The 19981-nt window shown below is 48.2% G+C and overlaps 1 protein-coding gene across 1 annotated transcript; it reads left to right on the top strand.

Moving 5' to 3' along the window:
• The first annotated feature begins 11447 nt into the window (after positions 1-11447).
• Positions 11448-19417, top strand: DLGAP4 (discs, large (Drosophila) homolog-associated protein 4). The gene is made up of 7 exons (XM_009576273.1): positions 11448-11644; positions 11892-12253; positions 13713-13804; positions 14257-14666; positions 16405-16496; positions 18111-18263; positions 19028-19417. The coding sequence occupies exons 4-7, from the start codon at positions 14276-14278 to the stop codon at positions 19241-19243; spliced, it is 852 nt and encodes a 283-aa protein (XP_009574568.1). The 5' UTR covers positions 11448-11644; positions 11892-12253; positions 13713-13804; positions 14257-14275; the 3' UTR covers positions 19244-19417.
• Positions 19418-19981: the final 564 nt, after the last annotated feature.

The raw sequence follows: 19981 nt of genomic DNA, 5'->3' as shown, positions 1-19981 counted from the left end.
CCTCCTGGGGATCCTCGCTCTGCCGCAGCCAGGGACTTGCTTCCTCCCCCTGTGCCCGCCATGACTGATGCCTGGGTCAGAGCCAGCATGGTGCTGTGTGAATGGAAGGATCCCCAGGCAAGGAGGGGGCTCGGGGGGAGCTGTCTGTGCAGCCATGTAGTAAACAGGCTGCTGGGTGATACGAGTCCTGCCGGGTCTGCCGTCAGCCTGGTATGGGGGCTCCTTGGCACCGTTGATACACCCACTTGGGTTTGCTTGCCTGCTATTTCTGTGTCCCCTGGACAAAGGCAAACAGGAAGAAATGGCATATCTGAGTGTGGCTTTAAAGCCAAGCTGGACTCCTGTCACTGAGAGCTCTCCACATCTGTAAAAACATGCCATGGGGCTAGGATTATGCTGGCACTTCTCTGATAGCCACTGCTGCCTGCTCTGCTCACTGTTCTGTGCTGCAGGGGTGCTGCGTGGCCGGGGATTTGGCTGGGGAATGGTTGTGCATGGTCATGGGGAGGAGGCAGCTCTGTCTTCGAGCCTGCCTGTGTAGGCTCATGGAAGCGGACTTGCGTGGTTTAGTGGCTCTGCAGCCCTTGTTGTGCTGGTGTAGCCAAGTCAACAGGGTCTGGTGAGGCTGAGGCAAGATCTAGTGGCAGAAGGAATCTGTTGGTGTCTCTGTCGCTGCACAACCTGTGTAAGACAAGCTGGCAGGACAGGCTGCTGTGCCTGGTGTGTGCTGCCCGTGTGCTGCTGCCCAGGGGTGTGCTGAGGCACGCTGAGGACTCCTCTGCTGTGATGGTTGAATTCCTGGAGCAGGGCCCTGGCTTCAGAGCCTGGTCTTGGTGGAGACTGAATGATGCAGGAGCATGGATGATGAGCAGAGATCCCAGGGCTTTGTGGGCTTGGGTTCCCTTTAGCTGTGCTGCTTCACATCTCTTGATGTATTAAGCTCATTAAGCATTAGCCCTCATTAGTGAGGGTGTTGAGGGGGGATGAGCACAACCTGACTCCCAGTACAGAGCAAAGACACATGGACCATTCCCTTCACTTCATCCCCTTTGTGGAAAAATGTGTGTGCCACTACTAAATGGGCAATGAGCTAGCAAGTGAGAGGCAAGGGGCCCTGTGCCTGGGGATCAGGCACCCCCACCCTGTTAGAGCTGTAGTTCTGCTTCTCCTGTGACCATGTTCATGGCTCTTCTCTTCTCCTGCCTTTCTTGAGGCAGGACAGTTGGGTTTTGTGATCTTGGTTCTTGTTAATGAATTAACATCTTGGGTGGGGAGAGGAGGGGAATGCTCCCTTAAGCTACTGCCCTGTGCTAGCTGGATTGGAGACCTGCCTGAGTACCACAGGACAGATGGACAGCTTGCTGGATGTGCGTCTGCGGAGCAGGGTGGAGTTGCCTATCACTGCTCCAACTCGCTTTAAAAACTGTGCTGAAAACTACTTTGGGGAGGGTAGGGAGAAATTACAATGTCTCTTCTAATACAAATAGAAGCCCCAGTAATAGTTGCTGCAGATGGGTTTGGGAGTGTCTGTGGCTGGCGTTCTCTGTAGCATCTGTTGTGTCCTTACTGTAAGGCTAACTCTGCTGTAGCAGTCTGTGCTGAAAGGGGGAGATGACCAAATCTGTCAGAAGGCCAGCAGTGCAAGATACCGTATTTTTAAACCCCAGCATTCTTGGGTGGTGTCATCTGATGCTTCATGCCTCTCTTAAATTTGTGACCTTCTGCAAGTGGCTTTTAAAAAAAAAAGCAAGCTGCCTTGCCTTCCCAGTGTAATAGTTTTCAGTGTATAAGTGCTTATTATAATTTCTTTGCTCAAACATTACTACAATTTCCAAATCAGAGCATCTCCAAGAAGCTCAAACTTCTCGTACACTGAAAAATCCAAAGTCCCTCATGTAAAGAGATCACAACCCTCTCAGCCTTTCCTTCACTGGTTAAATGTTTCTGCTCTCCCCCCAAAGTATAGGGACTACGTCTGTAATCAGAAGTGGCTGCTAAATCTTGTGCAGTCCTGAGTGGCAGAGTACTGCCACCCTTGCCCTCTTGCCTGCCCTGTGCAGTCCCAGGTCCACCCAGCATAGCTGCTCAGTGCTGTTAACTAATGCCGCAGTTCACCCTAAAGGCATCTCAGTCATGGGTGACCAAAGAACACAAATGGTTGTACAGAGTATTTCGTGGTGTATTTCTGGATGAAAGCTGTCGTGTTAGTCTAAAAACACACAGCTGATATTCAAGGAGAATCTTTTGCTTCTGTATTTGTGTTGGGGGGGGGGCTCTTTGTAACATTTGAGAAATGTTCCCTTGAGTCTGACGTCGTTTTCCTGCAGATATGTCCAGTTCCTTTGTTTCAATAATATGCAGGAACTTACTGTACTTAGCAGTGTTCAAGCAAATGCAGGGCAGTCCCTTGTTTCTTAGTAACAGGTAGCAGATGAATGGGTGATAAATACTATCCTGCCAGCATAGCCTTAGAGATCTGCAAGAGTGCTGTGACCAAGGTGGGTGCTGAACCTGAACAGGAGCAACAGGTGACAAATCTTTTAACAGCTCTGTGCTAGCTTGACCAGCACTTGCAAGTGGTTTCCCAGCTGGGAAGCCAAGGCTTATTTGCATGGGTCTTTGTTTAATACTGTAGCCCTTGCAAACATGGAAGCACTTGCTGCTTAGTGGTGAGGAGGAGGCAGCTGTGTTAGCTTCTCTGGCTGGATTGTGGTAGTGCTTTAGGGAAGGAGGTGTTTCTCTTAAAGCTAAGAAGTTATTTCTTTTCTTCTTTTGCAACAAAATGCCAGATAGCTGAAATGTAGTCTACAAACCTGGTACAGGCTGTACGAACAGGGAGCTGGAGTACGGGTCAAGCGTATATGTGGGTTGGATGATGGGTGCTCCCAGAGGAAGCTAGTGTGCCTGTGTGGGAAGAATGGTATTCATCAGTAAGGACATTTCCCCTCTATGTGCTTATCTCACCGGGTGAGTTGATGCTGTTCACTTCAAGTGGAAATAGCCACTCCCCAGAGCTGTTTGGGTCAGGAAAAGTGACACTTGGGTACAACTCCAAGTGAGGTCTGGTCATCTTCCATAGCTGCTGGTAGGAAGAGCTGCAGCTTGGTGGGGTTTCAGGGTATGACCCCAAGCTGCTTCAGTGGGAGAGATGAGCCTGCTGCCCCTCATCTCTCCTTGGTCTCTGCTGCAAACCCACCTTCCCTCAGTGTGGCCTCTTTGGTGTGCTCCCTGACGTTGCTGTGATGCTCTTGCTTCTGGCTGGGAGTCCAGGGGGCTGGTGTGAGGGGATGCCCCATGGCCTGTGGAAAGGGATGGGGGCAGAGAGCCCAAGGTCTTCTTGTCCATCCTGGAAACAAGTGTCTGTCTGCAGCTGGTTGTATGGTGGGAGAAGCAACAGCCCGCAGGCAGCGATGTGGCAGTGGTCCCCTTGTCCCAGCTGTCACTCCAGCCATGCCCAAGCAGGCTGCAGGGCTTGCTGCTCTACCTACTGAGCTGTGCCAGGGCCAAAAGCTGAGGATGATAGGGAAGTAACAAGGGGAACGTAAGCTTGAATTTCTCCACCGACCTCCTTCAGAAATACTTGAGGTGATCTGGATGTCTGGGGCAGGAGCCGGGCTGTTGTGTGGCTGGGTTTAAGCAGGGCTGTAATGCAGAGGTGGTGGTGCTTTTCCCCTGGTGCTGCTGCTTGGAGGAGCACCTGGAGCATGCTCTGTCATCTGACTTACAAACATAGCCTGGCTTGTGTATCGTCTCCATGATTATAGGGAAACAGCAGGTACAGTAAGCAAAGCTGAGGGCTGTGGGGAGCTGGTGAGGTGCTAACAATGTTCCTCTTGATCATCTGAGAGCTTCAGAGGGGCTTTGCTGGACTGATCACTCTGTAGGTCTCTATGGGCATGTTCAGCTTCCACAGAGGCGGCGCACAGCTTGGACTGTAAGGTGGGCGAGCTGCTCACTCCAGGATGCTGCTGCTGTTGGGGGTTTGGACTGCAGCGTGGTGGAGCGAGGACTGGGGCAGGAGAGTCCACAGCCCATCCCTGACTCCCCAGCTTAGACATGGTCAGCAACATATTTCCCTGTCGGGCACCTGTTTTCCTCTATGTGTATCAAGATGACATTTTTTCTTTTTTCAAAGATCAGTACTACTAAGATTTACGAAGGAAAAACACTGAAGGAGTAGGTATTTATAGCATTTTCATAAACTGTCTCTTTAAACGAAGCAGTCACTTAACTTTGCTTTCCAGGAGTGTGGTTTTGTTTAACCAGTGTAAGACTTCTTTTAAAATTTCTCCAGCACTCTAAAGACAGTCATTGGTTCAGAGCAAGAGGTGGCATCTTCACATGGATTCCCCTTCTTGTCTAGATGGAAATATTTTCTTGTTGACTAATAAAATTCGGGTAGGTTTCTCATCTGTGCCTCTAACCGATGCAGGTATCTTGACCTTCAATCTGCAGAATAGTCAAACAGCCTCTATACAGGCCAAATACAGATTTGAGGAGGCCTGTGTGCTGTGGCCATGACCGTAAAGGCTAGAAACATCTTGTTTTAGCAGAAAAATAAGGTCTGAAGTGATTGCTGTGAACCATAAAATCAATAAAGATTTGTATTGTCTTCAGTAGCAGTTGTAACTGGGGATCGTTTTTACTTGGACTCTCTACAAATAAAACATCCTGCAGTTCATTATAGTTTCAACCTTGAAGTGTTCTGTGAGCTGATGAAAATCAGAGGTCAGGCTGCTTGGAATGCGGCCGTTCCAGTTCCTTTTGCTATTGAAAACTGCCTCTAAATGCAGCTCCTTCCATCTGAGAGACCCTGTGGCAAACACAAGCCCAAAGACATTCGACCAAAATCTCCGAGGGGATAATGCAACTGGTGGTGGTTCTCATTTGCTGCAAGATTATTGGGTTGTTTCATTTAAAAGACAAATGAGCTTGTCTTGTAGTAGGAGAGATTATTTCAGAGCATGTTGCTTTATGCATGAGGAACTGAGGTCACTTCTTCAGATCTTCCCATGGAGAAAGGGGGGACGTATGGAGCAGGAAAGCGATAGCAGTTCGAGCCCTGCTAATACATTTGAGGGTGGTCTTAACTTGCCTTCACAACTGACTGTGGCTTGGAGCCTTTGAGATAATTTAACAAAAATGAGGATGGCTTGAATAGGTCCTTGAAGTCACTGGAATGATTAGAAATATCACCAGGCTATACTGAATCAGCAATAGCAACAAAATAACTGGGTACTTCATGCTAGATATACACTTGAGGGCAATTATGGTATTTAAATCTAAAACCAAATACCTTCGCTATGATCTTGGCAGTGCTGCCAGGTACTGAGCAGGTAAGCACAGCCTGGTAGTTTTTGAACAGGGGCCTTTTAAGGAGTGCTGGATTTAATATTCTTTTATGACTCTTATGTTTAGTCTTTCAAGAAGCAAACGCCTAGTTCTCTGGAAGGAGAGGATCACAGTGTGCCCAACTGGTTAGGGGGTCGGGAGGGCTCTCCAGGCTAAGGCTCTGAAAACACAGCTCTTCAGCTTGGAGCTACATCCGTGGATATTCTCCCAAGCCCCTGAGAACAGCAGGTAATGTCATGTGGAAGATGCTAATTTGGAAACGTGCTGCTTTCTAAAAATAATTATGCAAGGAAGACTATAAACAGACAGTCCTCCCCCAAAAAATCAATTAACCACAGCACAGTTGTGAATTCTAACAGCTTGCTTAAATAAGCCTGAGAAGATCCTATGAGCAGGAAGAGTCTAGTGCTGCAAAGCTGGAAGGTTAAGCAGAACTTCCACATTTTTCTTGTTCTTCTACACCTTTTTGGAGTGTGGCTGATGTTCACAAGCAAACTTAGTTGATGGTGCTGCAGAGTAAGATGTGTACCTGCTCCAGTGCCCACATGGATTGTAGTTCCACATTATAGCACAAGCTGATTTTAAAATATAATAGGCTATGAACTGCAGCAACTCAAGAGCAGATTCATACCCTGTTGAGCTGTAGCCCTTTGGGGGGTGTAAGTCAGCAACTGGAACACTCCTAACTGGTGGGATTGACTTGTGAGCCATGAGGGCATGCTGCCTGCTTGGTTGGTCCAGTAACATCTCTCTCCTACAGAAATATCAGGATGCTTTTGGCTTCCTCAATATCTTGTCTCTTTCCACAGATGCGGGAAACGCTGGAACTTAGTTCAGAGTTATATTGAGGGAGAAGGGCAGACCATTCTGGATGGGCTTACTCTGACTTTTGCTTTCGAAACCCATTTTAGGTAGGGTGTGGTTTCTGGGTTTGCTGCACAGTCAAAAGTCCCTGTTTTATGGTTGCAGAGGGCTTCAGTGGGGTTAATTTGCAATTGCACTAATCAAAGTATCCCCAGTTCTTCAATGCTCCTGATCTTTTTGTTTCTTTCATTTGCAAAGTTTCTTAGAGCCATAAACTTGTTCTTATAGCTCATACAGTCAACCCTTTGACCACATGTACATTAACAGGAGCATTTTTTTGTCGGTACTATGCAATTCCCTTCTAGCAAAATCTGTGATGCTCTTCCCCTGAGCCGGACAGCATGAAGGGATCCCCAGGAACAAGACAAGGGGATGCTGCAGTTTCCCCCTGTATATAGAGCAGCACAAACAGTATTTGTACTGTCTGTTGGTAGGTGGAAGGATGAATTTGGATCTAGCTTATTGACCCTCAACGCCACTGATCTTCCCCAGGAAACTCTACTGCCTTTCTGTGCTGACGTGCTGCCCTCATTTTGCCTGGATTCGGTGTTCGATATCAGATAGCAATTGATTTACTTTCCCCAATTATGTTACAGCCCTGTGGGTGGAAACAGCAGCTGGGAAACTTGAGCTGTGCTCCTGGTAAGCACTCCAGCAAAACCACCACACCCCTCCCATCAGTTCAGCTCCAAGCAGGGTGGTGTCGCAGAGGCTCACTGTAAGGTGGCAGGGGACCCCAGGCAGCTGGTGTGCAGGGGCTGGGCACTCTCCCTGGGGAAGAACAGAGGCCATGTGGAGTGGGGAGACAAGGTATTTAATTGGAGGGCCATACAGACAGGCTTTCTCCACTGCCAATTTGGGTGGCTCTTGCTCATCCTAGATAATAGCTGCTGTAGCCCCTGGTACACATGGGTGTCCTGTGTTTTGGTGGTGTAGCCATAGCTTATCAAGGGGTACTTCTGCGATTGCTGTGTTCAGGCTGCTCCTACACTGCTCTGTTGGGATGGCCTGTACAAAACCGGGCATAAGACTTGGCCTAGAAATTGCTGTAGCTATTTAAGGTGGTGCTCTCTGGTCAGACAGCCCCGGCAGAGTGACTGCGTGGGCATTCCTCATCCATGGGGTGCTCCATGGCTTCCTTCTATGCGGCTGGCAGGGCTCTGGCCGCCTGCACCTCTGACAGCGTGCGCCGTGTGGCTTTGCTCTGGAGGGCAGTGATGAGTGCCTGAGCAGCCAAAGACGTGGGCTGCTCTCCAGTGCATGTCTAGGGTTGAACTTTTTCCTCCGTCTTCAGTGGTGGTGTCCTGCATGAGCAGGTGTTGGTGGCAAATGAACTATTTCAGCATGCACCCAAGAGGCTGTTCAGCTGTACAGCCAGGGGAGTTTTCTGTGATGGGGCAAAGCTCTCGTAGCTGTGCTCACATGAGGAATGCTTTACCTGTGTAGCATGCTGTGCTCTGTGTCGGGTAGGTGTAGTCAAGATTTCTGCTGTAAGGGCAGAGCAGGTAAACAACTGTAACGAGGCAAGTTTTAACTTGATCAGATCTATATTACACCTAAGGAGGCTTTTGGGGATGTCCAGCAGAGAACATGGGGAAAGAGAGAGAGCGATTGTGCAGTGACTGTTGCTTTAGCACCTCCTGCTGTGCTGGCAGTTTGTACATTTGCACAATGAACCAGATCCTGCAAAGCAACACCCATGGGCAAAGGTCAGCTCTGGGGTACAGTTCAACCTGTGCTTGTACAGGTGGTGACATCTGATCTGGTACCTCTGAAAGAGGCATCCCAGTGGTGAGCTTGACTTGCTTGGAGATGCTACTTCTGGGCTAGTGCTGCTCAAGCATCTGCAGCAGGTCCTGCTGCTGTCCTGAGTGTAGGGGCTTCCACTCCGCATGGGAAGGGTGATGAAGTGGGACTGCCAGGTAGGAAGTGAATGCCAGTGCCCTTTTAGTCATCCGTTAGTGATGAACTTCCCGTGCAGTTGCATGCTATTTACATGACCAAATAAGCATTGGCTAAAGGATATGTGTAGCTGTGTTTTGGCATGTAAATTTGACAAGTTGAAGCACTTGCATCTGACCTTTTAGGAAGTTATTGTAGGTGGTTTTTAAAGTGCATAATAAGCTCCTGTCCTGGCTGGAGGCACGGCAGCTATGCCAGCGCTGGAGACTGATCAGACATAGTAGCCTGTCCCGGTTATTTTTCAGCTATGCGAGTTCCCTACTGCAAGTCCCTCTTGCAGCCATGTGGGCCATGTGTCGAAAGGTGGTGTAAAGGCTGGGGATATCCTGTCAGGATAGGTCCCACTCTTGTGGCCATCAGGACACTGCTCAATTTATGCTGGACTTGGTGTACTAGGGGGCCGAGGGGAACTGGTATGGGTTTTGTGCCTTCCTGAGCTCCTGTCCAGATTCACACTGAAAGGCAGCTTGGTTGGCAACCCCGTTGAAGGCTCCTTAGTTCCCCTGTAGCAGTAGGACTGTAACAGTGCTTCTCGGCATCTTTGGGCATATAAATGCTTTTGGAAACATAGATCTCCTCCTTCTCTGCAGCCCCTCCATTTTAGTTCCTTCTTTGAAGTGGAACTTTATCTGTTAGTATGGTAAATAGTGGGATGTGTAAATATAGGCATGTGTAAATACTGTCAATAAGGCACATGGTGTAGCTGTGCTGTTTCCCCACAGGGAATACAGCTGGGCTCCCAGGGATGCTCAGGACTGGCTTGTGAGTGTGGTCAACCTCTGCTGCAGGCAGAGGGGCCTGTCTGGGGAGGAAACACCCCTCACATCACCTGAAACACCCCTTCCCATACCTGTAATCAATTTGGATCAGGTTCATTTGATAATTCTCAGTTAATTGTGCTAAAATTATGCAGGGAACAGAAGGCACCCTGTGATGGGCTGAGCCAGAATTAACCAATTGCCCTGAAAGATCAAAACATCTGTCAAGTGCCCTGTTGTGAGCTCCCCAGGGCATGCAGGCAGTGCAGTTTTGGGGGTGGAAGGTTATGTTGGGAAGCAGCAGGTACCTCTGCCTGCCCTCGTGGTCCCCAAGTAGTCAAAGAATTCCTGACAGAGAGGACTGGTCTCTAATCTGGTACTAAATTTGTTAATATGCTGGTGGCTACTTTGGGGATGGAAATGGTAAAGTTAGCAGTCTATCTGTGTAATGTTTAATGAAAATGGCCTGTATCTATATCTGCATATATATCTATTACTGTGTCAGCAGGTTTTGGCGAGGTTATGTATGAGACTGGCCAGCTTGCAATTTGAGGTGCAAAATTTTACTGAGATCAGGGAATATGGGTTGGAGCAGGGAGCCCAAAGGAATGACAGCTCCTGCAGTCATCAGAGCTGTACTAGGAAAACACAGAAACTGGGTTTGGGTTTGTGCAGCCCATCTGTGTTGTTGGTTGGGTGACCTGGGAGGTGTATGGGTCTGTGCTGATATCTGTTGACATCTGCATGTCAAGGACTAGGGGAAAGGTGTGCATGGAACCAGGTTGGTGCATGGGGTTTCAATTTGAAGGACAGAACCCCTTTGCAGAACCATAGACCAAGGACTGTGGGTTGGAGGAGGAACCAAGGAGAGTGACAGCCCTGCCACCACCGGAGCTTCCCACACCATTGTACTGTAGTGACTTACGCAGGGACGCTTGGTTTGTCATTGACGATGTGGGAAAGGGAGTGCCCTGTAAACATGCCTCAGTAACATGCTAACTCACCAAGTCCAGGAGCAGACATCTGTTTCTTTTTAGTACGTACGGTACAATTTGGGCAGGGTGACCTGGCCCTCCATGATCCAGCGTGGTGATGGAGCTGATCTGCTCACAGCCTGGAGCAGCAAAGTTCCCTACCCAGCCTGCAGGACCAAAGCACACCAGTGCACCACCTTGAGACACCAAGGCAAGAGAAGGGTAATCCCTGCAGGCGCTGCCCAGACAGCACAGGGTTACCCTGAAACCTGCAGCAGCCCTGGCCCTGCAGCTCCCTTCCAGGGGAGTGGGACTGTAGGGCTCAGCACACCGCAGCCACACAGACCTACAAGCCCCTTGGGAGGAACCTGGCAGCAGCACTAAGTTTCCCAGTCCAGGAGCATGGCCCTCCCAGGAGCTGAAACGGGTGGCTCGGCAGTGCTGTGCAAGGAAAGAGGATGGTGTGAGCCTCCCTGGTTATGCCTTGGAGCAGGGCAGTGTGATAAAGCTCCTCTGCCCACCGATGAAGGGGCTCAGAGACAATAGCAGGAGCGGGAGCCCAAATCATACCCTGCTGGGCTACTCCCGGGTCCATCCCAGAGGCCATCAGCCCATTACAGGCCCATCTGTACAAGCCCAGAGCATGGACAAGCAGGGACATGCAGTGGCAGGTGGGACCCCAAGCCAAGGACCCCTGAGGACTGAACACCCTGTCCAGGCCTCTCCTGGGGTTGTCCCAGCAGACCCTCAGCCCTGGTGTCCAGGCATGACACCCATCACCATGAGCCATGGGGAGCATCTCTCAAGATCACCTTTCAGACTAGGAGGTTGCTGCCAAGGGCTGGGACACATTATGGAGTGCAGGGGAAAAGCAGTTTGGGATTGCACAGGACTTAATGGGATATTTAGGGGAGGAACCAAAGGTGGGACAAGAAAGGTGATTTGGGGAGGAACAAGAGTGGAAAATACAGGGGTAAGGGGATAAAAGGGGTCAGTTTTGTGTAGGTAGGTGGCTGGTCAGTGCGTTTGTCTGGCCATACCCTGCCCAGCACAGTCTGTCCTGTCTGGACAGCAACTGGAGTAGGGCTTCGGCCTCAGGGCTTGTCCAGGGGCCAGGAACTGGGCACACTGAGTACCTAAGCACAGCTGCTGCAGGATCCACCTTGTACATATATTTTCAGTAATGGACTTCCATCCTGTCAAGCCAGAGACAAGAGCAGGATGAGGCCATTGCTGCTGTCAGTGTTCATGTGGGTGCTCTTCTGTGATCTGTGTGGCCAGTCACATATATATACATACATGTAGTGGATATGTGTGCTCTGTGCCTGCTGGGAACACATCTTCAGCCTCACTACTGGTTGGATCTGGGGACATGGAGCAGCAGCAGCAGCCTCGCCACTCTTTGGCTGTTGCATCCAGATGATGTATTTTCCTCTAATGCGTAGCAGCTAGGTTTTTAAGGTACTTCATGAATGTTTGTTCTTACCATCAGCATCTAACAAACTTTATGGCTTCTTTCCGTTTTTATAGGAAAAAACACCACCCTGATCCAGACACTGAAACTTGTCAACTGATGGGACAAAGATCTGAGACACTTGGCTGTACTAGGACACTAAAACATAGGGTTTAGCCAAAGAAAATTTCCCCAACGTGGAGGCTTACACTTGCCAAACCCTGTAGCATTCTTGGGAGGCTTTTCTATACTTCTCTACTTCCAGCCTTTCACACATCATGGTATTCCTTTTGACTTCTTTTGCAAGCTAGCTCTGGCTCTGCCTTCTGCTTCCCCTTATGCTTTGGTTTGGGTTACTGAGTGTGAGCTGCCGGCTGTAGGCTGTTTCTGCATTTCTGCCTCCAGCTTCTACTTGGAGGCTCCTCTTGGATGTTGTGACTGACCTGCTTTTTCTTTCTCTTTTACTGTATCTCTCTCCCCCCAATCTGTCTTTTGCATTCTCCATTCTTCCCACCTCCATTACTGCAGGTTCATCATGCCTAGTGGCATATAAAAAGACTCCACCTCCTGTCCCACCTCGGACCACATCAAAGCCGTTCATCTCTGTCACTGTGCAGAGCAGCACTGAATCGGCGCAGGACACCTATCTGGACAGCCAGGACCACAAGAGCGAGGTGACCAGCCAGTCGGGACTCAGCAATTCTTCAGACAGCTTGGACAGCACCAGGACACCCAGTGTGACGAGGGGAAGCGTCGTGACTCCAGCAAGAGAGACTCCAGAGTTACCGCAGAAAAATGCAACTTTGAAAAGTGACAAAGGGACTCTGACTAGCGAAGAGCCTAAAGTGGAGAATATCCCCAAAAGAAAGCTGTCGTCTATAGGAATACAAGTATGGAATAGTTTGTTCTCCTTTGTCCTAAGGAATGTCCTTAACCCATCCATATAGCGTGTGCATTTTGTGTGACCAGGTGTGCATCTGAACTCACTTAGAATAGCAAGAGAAACTAACTGCCTTGTCAAACTAACTTCCTGTGTTCCCAGGGGTGAAATACAGCAGAAGCTTTCCATAACAGACCAGAAAGGACTAAGTTCTTTTAGTAGAAAATTAAAATGTTTCATAAAGCAGTGGGACCATGTTAACTGGGTGAGTCCCTCTAAAGAGGCCTTTTGCTGCTAATATGCCTGTGCTGAGCCTGTGCTCTGTACTATGTATTACTTAACATCAATCTGCTCTTTGTCCATCACGGTTCTAGGGACAACTTTCTTCTGAGAGGTGGGCCTTTCTACTTGACATCCATGTAGTATGGGCTGCTGCAGTGCGAAATGGTCCCAGGGCTGTAGGCAGGAGTGATTCCTTGCTGTCCACTGTTCCCAGCAGGTCGCTGCTTCTCTTGCTGGAAGCATTTAACTCCGTGGAAATCGATGGAAATGAGCTGTTGATTATATAGTCAAATGAGATCCCATTGAGTAGTGTAAATCCATGCTTTATTCAGCAAAACTTAATTCATCTGCAATTACATACACACTCTTTGTGGACAGATTTCCCAGTTACAGATGGCTGACTGCTGTGAGCACTTGTTCTGTCCCAAAGTGCTGGTTCAGTGCTGCAGGCTATTACCTGTAGATAGGAACTTGAGCGCTTGGGCAAGTTCAAATGCAGGATCTGGGCTTTGAGCCACCGCGTGTGCTGAATAAGTTCTCCACTGGCTTTACAGTAAGGCTAGCTGGCCAGTTAGGTACATGTGATAGTGAAGGCTTTTCTGCAGGGCTAGTGGGGCAAAACACATGCTGAAAGGGCAGCAAGGCAAGAAACTCACATTGGAGAGGCCGACTGCTTTCCTCTCCTCTTTCTTTTCTGAGGTGGTTCCCAAGCTACCTGCCCCACAGCCTGGATTTCCTTCCTAAAACCTTCTAACCTTCTTATCCAGAGCTATGGAGGGTGTCAATCCCTGGGAGAGAGGAAGCTGGGCTTTGCTGTCAGTCTTAATCAGATCGCTGCCCTCTCTTGAATCTCTTGGCCTTTGCCTGTGTCGGATGCCACACATGCAGCTGCTCCCTCAAGGGGACACAGCTCTTCCCCAGCATGCCACAACCATGCAAACAGTGGTGGATGGCAGAGCCAAGTGCTCTTAGAGCAGATACCTGGCAGCAGCTCGGCGGGATACAGTCCTGATGCTCAAGTGAAGGCAGACCTGAGCAGTAGCCTTGTGCCTCTCCTCAGACAACCCTCCAGTTGGCGTATGGTGTCAGCATGCTCTGTGTGTGTGCAGCACTCCTGGTCTACTGATGTGAATTCCAGCAGCAAGTTCTTGTGTCTGTTTTTGTCTGTATTTTTTTTGTTTAATAAGGTTGACTGCCTTCAGCCAGTGGCAAAAGAGGAGCCTCCTCCACCAGCCACCAAATTCCAGTCCATCGGGGTACAGGTAGAGGACGAGTGGCGGTAAGTGAAAGACGCAAGCTTTTGTAGTTTCCTTTCTTTTAAATTGCGCTTCTCCCACTTTCGCTTAGACCTTCTCCCCTTCTTTGTTCCAATATGAGTGGTGTTGAATGGGGGCCCATGGAGAGCTCTTCCTCCACAGCACACACCCGCTGCAAAAAGCACTTGTTCTGTAAACAGCCAAATCAATGGGAGTTTGAAATTTAAAAAAAAAAGTACAAGATGTAATTATAGATGTGCGTCAGTCCTCTCGTCTGAACGGCCTATTGCAGTAAGCAGGCAACCTTATAATTTTGTCTGTCTGAATGTGTGGTGTGTGTTTGTGTGTGGGGAGGGGCAGGGCGGGCAGGGTGAGGCTCAGCTGCAGGCATAATAAACAAATGCATTTCACTGTCAGTGTGTGAGGCCAGCCAGGTTGAGTTCTGCTATTTAATGTTTGCTTTTGATCTCTCTAGAAACAGCCACTCTCGCAGCATGTCCTCCAAACAGGACACAGACTCTGACACACAGGAACTTAATAACTCTAGCGGTAAATCATCTGAGAGAAGCCTTGCTGAGTGCCCCCAACACAACAACTCCGTTGGTGTTGATGCCACTACCAGGCAACCAGCCAAGCCCTCACAGATTAAGAGAAACCTCTCCTATGGAGAAAACAATGACCCAGCCCTGGAGCCTTCCTCTCTCCCCCCTCCTGACCCCTGGCTTGAGACATCCTCCACCTCGCCATCAGAACCCACGCAGCCAGGAGCCTGCCGGCGGGATGGGTACTGGTTTCTGAAGCTGCTGCAGGCAGAAACAGAGCGGTTAGAAGGCTGGTGCCGCCAGATGGACCAGGAGACCAAAGAGAACAATCTCTCTGAAGAAGGTAGGGGTTGTCAGCCTCCGGACACTAGACTGGAGCAGCCTAGCAGCTCCTCCCTCGAGAAAGAGTTGTAACTGAGTATTGGATCAGCTTTCTTCAGTTAAATTGCTGATAGCCCACAGAGTAAGGGTAGAACATGGAGATGAGTATGGGACAAGGAACATTTTTTCTTTGGAAAGCATAAGGTAACTTCCTCTAGCAGATGGGGTAAGAAATAATACTGTGATGCAGCATGGAAGACTTTTCAGGGGACAGTGCAGCTTCTGACAATTCAAAACGGCTAAAAGCTTAAATGGATTGCTTTCAGGGAGGCTGTGAGATCTTTCTCCCTGCCTAACCCATTGTACTCAAGTGGGCAGGTGAAAGTTCAGTTGGCAGTGGGGCAAAATGAACATAACTTCTGAGCTTGTTTGATCTGTTGAATCGGTAGACTTGTTTTCACAGCAAAGAGGAGGTTTCTTCATATGGGAAGGCTTCACTGAATCTGTACTAAATACACCAAAAGCACATGCACAGGGAACACAAGGCCACTTGATTTTATTGGGTTCAGTCCCAGTTGAGCTTGTTTTATTATTTCCAAATGAGTTGGCAAAACCTGTACTTCTTGCAGTGAAAATCATGGTGCATACATGATGCCTATGGTGCATACAGAGTGACAGAAGTGGGTGACTAGGCTGCTGTGGGCAGGATTTTTGTTTTTTGAGTCTGGTTGATTTTTATTTTTTTGATACCTGAGAAAGGTGAAATAATGGTGAGATTCAGTTATAGCTTACTGTCACTGCTAGGACTTGGGGGAGCTAATCTCTAATCCTATTGCACTAAGATGCTGCACTGGCTGCCAAGCTGGACAGGCAGTGCCAGGGCTCTCCACACCTCAGGGGATGCCCTTGTTTTGCCTGTGGCAAGAATGCTCTGGCAAGAAAAGACACCAAGACCAGTGTGGCATTATATCTGTGACCTCTAAGAGCAATCTCCTAGTAGATTCTGTAACCGAGAACTTGGTGGGTACAGAGAACTTGAACAGAGAACAGCTTACACTTGTACCACCAAGATCTATAAACATTCAGAACTGATTCAGTAGGTGCAGCAGCAGACCAGGGAGGAGAAGGGGAATCAGTTCAATCCCTGTTCCTGGTGCAGTTGCATGCACTGTGGGTCTCTCAACCCTGCCTTTGGAAGGGAAAAGCCCATACAGTGTTTTTTCCATTAATGAGCAGAGGAATGTTGCCATACCCAGAAGCTTCTTGGAAAACCCACTAAGAGCAGCATAAAGTTCTGGGTATTAAAAGCCCTAGCCTGCCAGTGTTCTAATCCCTTCTGGTAAATGGAGGTTGGAGATGATTCTCCTACCCCTTGCCACCTTCACCTACTGCATGGAAGAGTGGAAGAGCAGGTTGTGATCTGCAAGCAGGTGCCAGCAGATCTGCTCACTGAGATTGTGCTGGTGGCTTGTCTGATGGGCTGAAGGCAGTTTAAGGTACTTTCTGCAAACTCTGATGTAATGTTCTCAGTCTGGCCTGCTTTTGACCTGCTCTAGAAGGAGCAATAATAGATGGCAAAGACAGATGTAGATTATAGTTTCAATGCATCTTCTTTCCCTGAGAGCAGTTACTTCCTTGGGGGTCTCTGAAACTCCTGTTCTAATGAATCAAGAGTGTTTCTTTGCTCCAGAAACACTTGAGTTCATTGCTGCATTTAAGTCTGTTCAACTGAGGTCTTTTTCTTTTTCTGTCCCCCATAGTCTTAGGAAAAGTCCTGAGTGCAGTGGGCAGTGCACAGTTACTAATGTCACAGAAGTTCCAGCAATTCCATGGCCTCTGTGAACAAAACTTGGTGAGTCTGGATCTATTTCTCCTGGGTTTTGGGAGGGGGATATATCTGTTTCAATAGCACTAGAGGTGCATGATTAACAGGTATTAACTGTCACTGTAAAAGCAAAGTCAATGCAGCTGTAGCCTACAACCTGACCACCATGCCATAATGGATGAATGCTGATTTAAAACAGCAGCTGAGCAGTGGGAGGCTGATTGCCTCAATCTCTCTTCTGAATAGGCAATTCTTGGGCTGTGCTCTGCTCAGGGATGAGTGTTTGCAATTCCTTTTGGTGCTTATGTGAGCGCAGGGGAATTTTCTTGAACTGCTGATCAGGGCATGCTGCTGAATACACTGAGTCTCTCTGTGGTCTGAATTGTCAACCAGTCATACTGGTGTATATCCTGGAAACTACCTCTTTCTTGTTACTTCTAAAGGGCTTTTTGAGGTGAACCACTGAGGTTTTGCCAAATACGGGGGAATGTTTGAAAAGTCTACTGTTCTTCTCCAAATGTGCTTGCTTTGCATGTAGATTATGTAATGGTAAAACTGTCCCATCAGGACTGTCCCTCATGGGTCACAAAGCACCATTTGAATCGGATCTCTTCAAATGTAATGCACGGGTTTGCCCTTGCTGAGCACTGAAGAGGGCTAACGTGGGGATGGGTGGGAATCTGTGTTTTGTTCTTCCCTTCACACTTTATCATGGTATGGATTTTGCAAACTTTCTTAGAGGTGAATTCCCCTTTACTTGCAAAAAAAACTTAGAGAAACTCAGGAAGGAGGAGGAGGGGTGAATTGCTGAGCATCTGCTTGCTGATCTCTGGCTGATCATGGCTGAGAGATTAGCAGCAACACCACTAGCTGCCAGGCTTTCAACAGAACTGTGTGCTGAGGTCTCCCTTTGACACTTTGTGCTGAGTTGCTCAGATCTGATCCCATGCTTTCCTGAGACAATCCAATCCTATGATGGCAGTTCAGATGTCTGAGAACTGGGAAAATTCTGTTCTTGGAAGAAACTTAAGCTACTTAAAATTTTTCAACCTAGCCTGAGAAATACTGATACTTCCAGTTCTGGGGAGGATGTAGCAAAGTAATTTTGCTCCTGAAAGCTATATTGGCTTCTTCGGATTGCTGTACACTGGCATGCACGTTCTCCAGGTGTCAGAGCTGTGCTTTGCATCATGTCGTGTCCATTTCCATTATTACCGACCCTGAAATCAGAATGTCTGTGTAAGAAACCACTGTTCAAGCTCTGAATCATGGGCTGGGGACCTTCAGTTGGAGGTTTCTCCTCTGGGATTAGCACTAGCTGGGGAAGCTTTGGGGAGAATGGAACTATTGCTTTCTGCTACAGAGAGTATCTTTTTCAGGATTCTTCTTCAGGCTCCTATAGGAGAAATACAGCCAGGATCTCTGCTTCCTGATCTTTGCAGAAATAGATTTGACTGTAGATGATGGCATAGTGTGTCTGCATATTTTACAGCTGGTGTCTCCTGTGGGTTCTTGACATTTCAGTTATCAGGCTAGGTAGACTTACGATGGGTGAATATGTAAGCTGTGCAATCTGCTCTGCTTGTCAGGAGGGTATATTCTTTCTGAAAGGTGGTGGTTTTTTTATGCTTTCCCTTCTAGAACCCTAATGCCAATCCCAGACCCACAGCCCAGGATCTAGCTGGGTTTTGGGATCTCCTGCAGTTGTCCATTGAAGACATCAGCATGAAGTTTGATGAGCTGTACCACCTGAAAGCTAATAGCTGGCAATTGGCAGAGACACCGGAGAGAAAGGTGAGTGTGGGGCAGTTGAGAGTGGCCAGAGCACCTCGCAGACATTTTGGGTATCTGAGATCTATTTCCGTCTGCAAACAGAAGATCTCTAGGGCTTTTACCACATTGCACTTGTGCAGTGTAATCTCACAGCCTTGCAATGCACTGAGACCATTCCTCTTGAGTAATAGTGGAAACAATTTTGTACAAGGGGAAAAAGTGTTACGATGGAGAGAGACCAGAGCAATGAGTAGTGTATGCTTAAAGCAGTGATACAGAGGCCTCTAGTGTTACATTCACTGTATGAACAGGTTTTAACTATTCTTGGTGTCTGAGTAGTATAAAAAACACCTACTGGAACCTTTTGAAAATGCAGCACAAGCTGTGTCCCTGGGCCAGGCTTCCTGACTAGACATGAGGGTAGGAAGGAGGACTATGGCTCTGGGCAGGGTGGCATATTAAAATTTTGCAGTTCCAGATCAAGTTCAGTCTTCATGCCACCTGTGCTGTGCTCTGACCTATAGCTGGGCCAGACATAGGCTGCAAACTCTAGTCCACTTCACAGAAAGCCTCTGCATCATGAAATGCGCAATGGCACATTTCTAGAAATTGGGGAAGCTGATTTTGAGTGTCTTGCTCAAGAACTGGCCCTGCTTCTTTCACCTGACAGTCAAACTCATTGCTTAGTCCCTCATGCCATAAGAGTCCCCACCACATCAGAGAGCAAGCTTCTGTATGTGCATTTTTATTTTATGTTTGGGTTTTTCCTTACTGTCTCCCTAAAGGAAGAGAAGAAACCACCCCCTCCAGTGCCAAAGAAGCCAGCCAAGTCCAAATCCCAACTGAACCGGGACAAAGCCTCTGATTCAGACAAGCAGCGCCAGGAAGCTCGCAAGCGTCTTATGGCAGCCAAGCGGGCTGCCTCTGTCCGGCAGAACTCGGCCACAGAGAGCGCAGATAGCATCGAGATCTACGTACCCGAGGCACAGACCCGCCTTTGAGCAAAGGGGCAGAGGAAGGAACCGTGTGGTTTTTATAAGTCATTAAAAAGGAAAAAAAAAAAAAGGTTCTCTCTAAACTAGTGTGATTTATTCAGTCTAGAGACAATGAGCCATCCTTGAAAAGGGCTCCTGAGTTGGCTTTTTTCTCTCAGCTTTAAGTAATGAAGATTTTAAAAAAACAAACAAAAAAAGAAAAAAATATCCCTCGTTTTCTCACTGGCTGTGGTGTTGCTGAATGGACTGAACAGACTCCTGGAAACTCCAGCCCCTCGACTTGGAACTTCAGTCTTTTTACTTGTTCTATCTAATGAGAATTATTAGCTTGTTTACAAGAAGAGGACAAGAAAACATGAAGCCTTGAGCACTTGCCATGCTGTGTTCTTCCTCCTCCTGGTTCTGTTCTTCCTTCTCATCCTTTATTTTTTTCCTCCTTCTGCTCCCTTTATCCCACCTTTTGCATGGCTTCGTTTACCGTGTTAGAAATAACCTCTCTTCCACAGAGCTCCCGAAGAGAATACCCATTCAGTGTGTACTACTGTTGCACTCTGCTAGCAAGCAGCCTTTCTTGGGGTTTTTTTTTTTTTCCTTTTGATGGGGATATTGGGGTGGGGGGAGGATGGGTGGGCAGGGACAGGGCAGTGGGTTTGTATTCCTCTGTTTTATTGAAGTGAGAGGATGACAGGGTCTGTGGAATGTAATGCAGAGTTGTTGAAACGCAGCCCAGAAGCAAATGTGCAA

This window comes from Fulmarus glacialis, unplaced genomic scaffold, assembly GCF_000690835.1.
Source record: "Fulmarus glacialis isolate BGI_N327 unplaced genomic scaffold, ASM69083v1 scaffold28614, whole genome shotgun sequence".
Classification (NCBI taxonomy): Eukaryota; Metazoa; Chordata; class Aves; order Procellariiformes; family Procellariidae; genus Fulmarus; species Fulmarus glacialis.
Note: the sequence above shows the minus strand (reverse complement) of the source record. Positions and strands in the feature narration are given on the sequence as shown.

What these genes read in the sequence shown, in the direction of transcription:
- DLGAP4 (XM_009576273.1), top strand. Translation starts at nt 14,276, where the DNA reads ATGTCCTCCAAACAGGACACAGACTCTGACACACAGGAACTTAATAAC. An exon ending in GAACAATCTCTCTGAAGAAG is followed by an intron (nt 14,667 to 16,404) that starts GTAGGGGTTGTC and finishes TGTCCCCCATAG; the next exon opens with TCTTAGGAAAAGTCCTGAGT. An exon ending in GCCTCTGTGAACAAAACTTG is followed by an intron (nt 16,497 to 18,110) that starts GTGAGTCTGGAT and finishes TTTCCCTTCTAG; the next exon opens with AACCCTAATGCCAATCCCAG.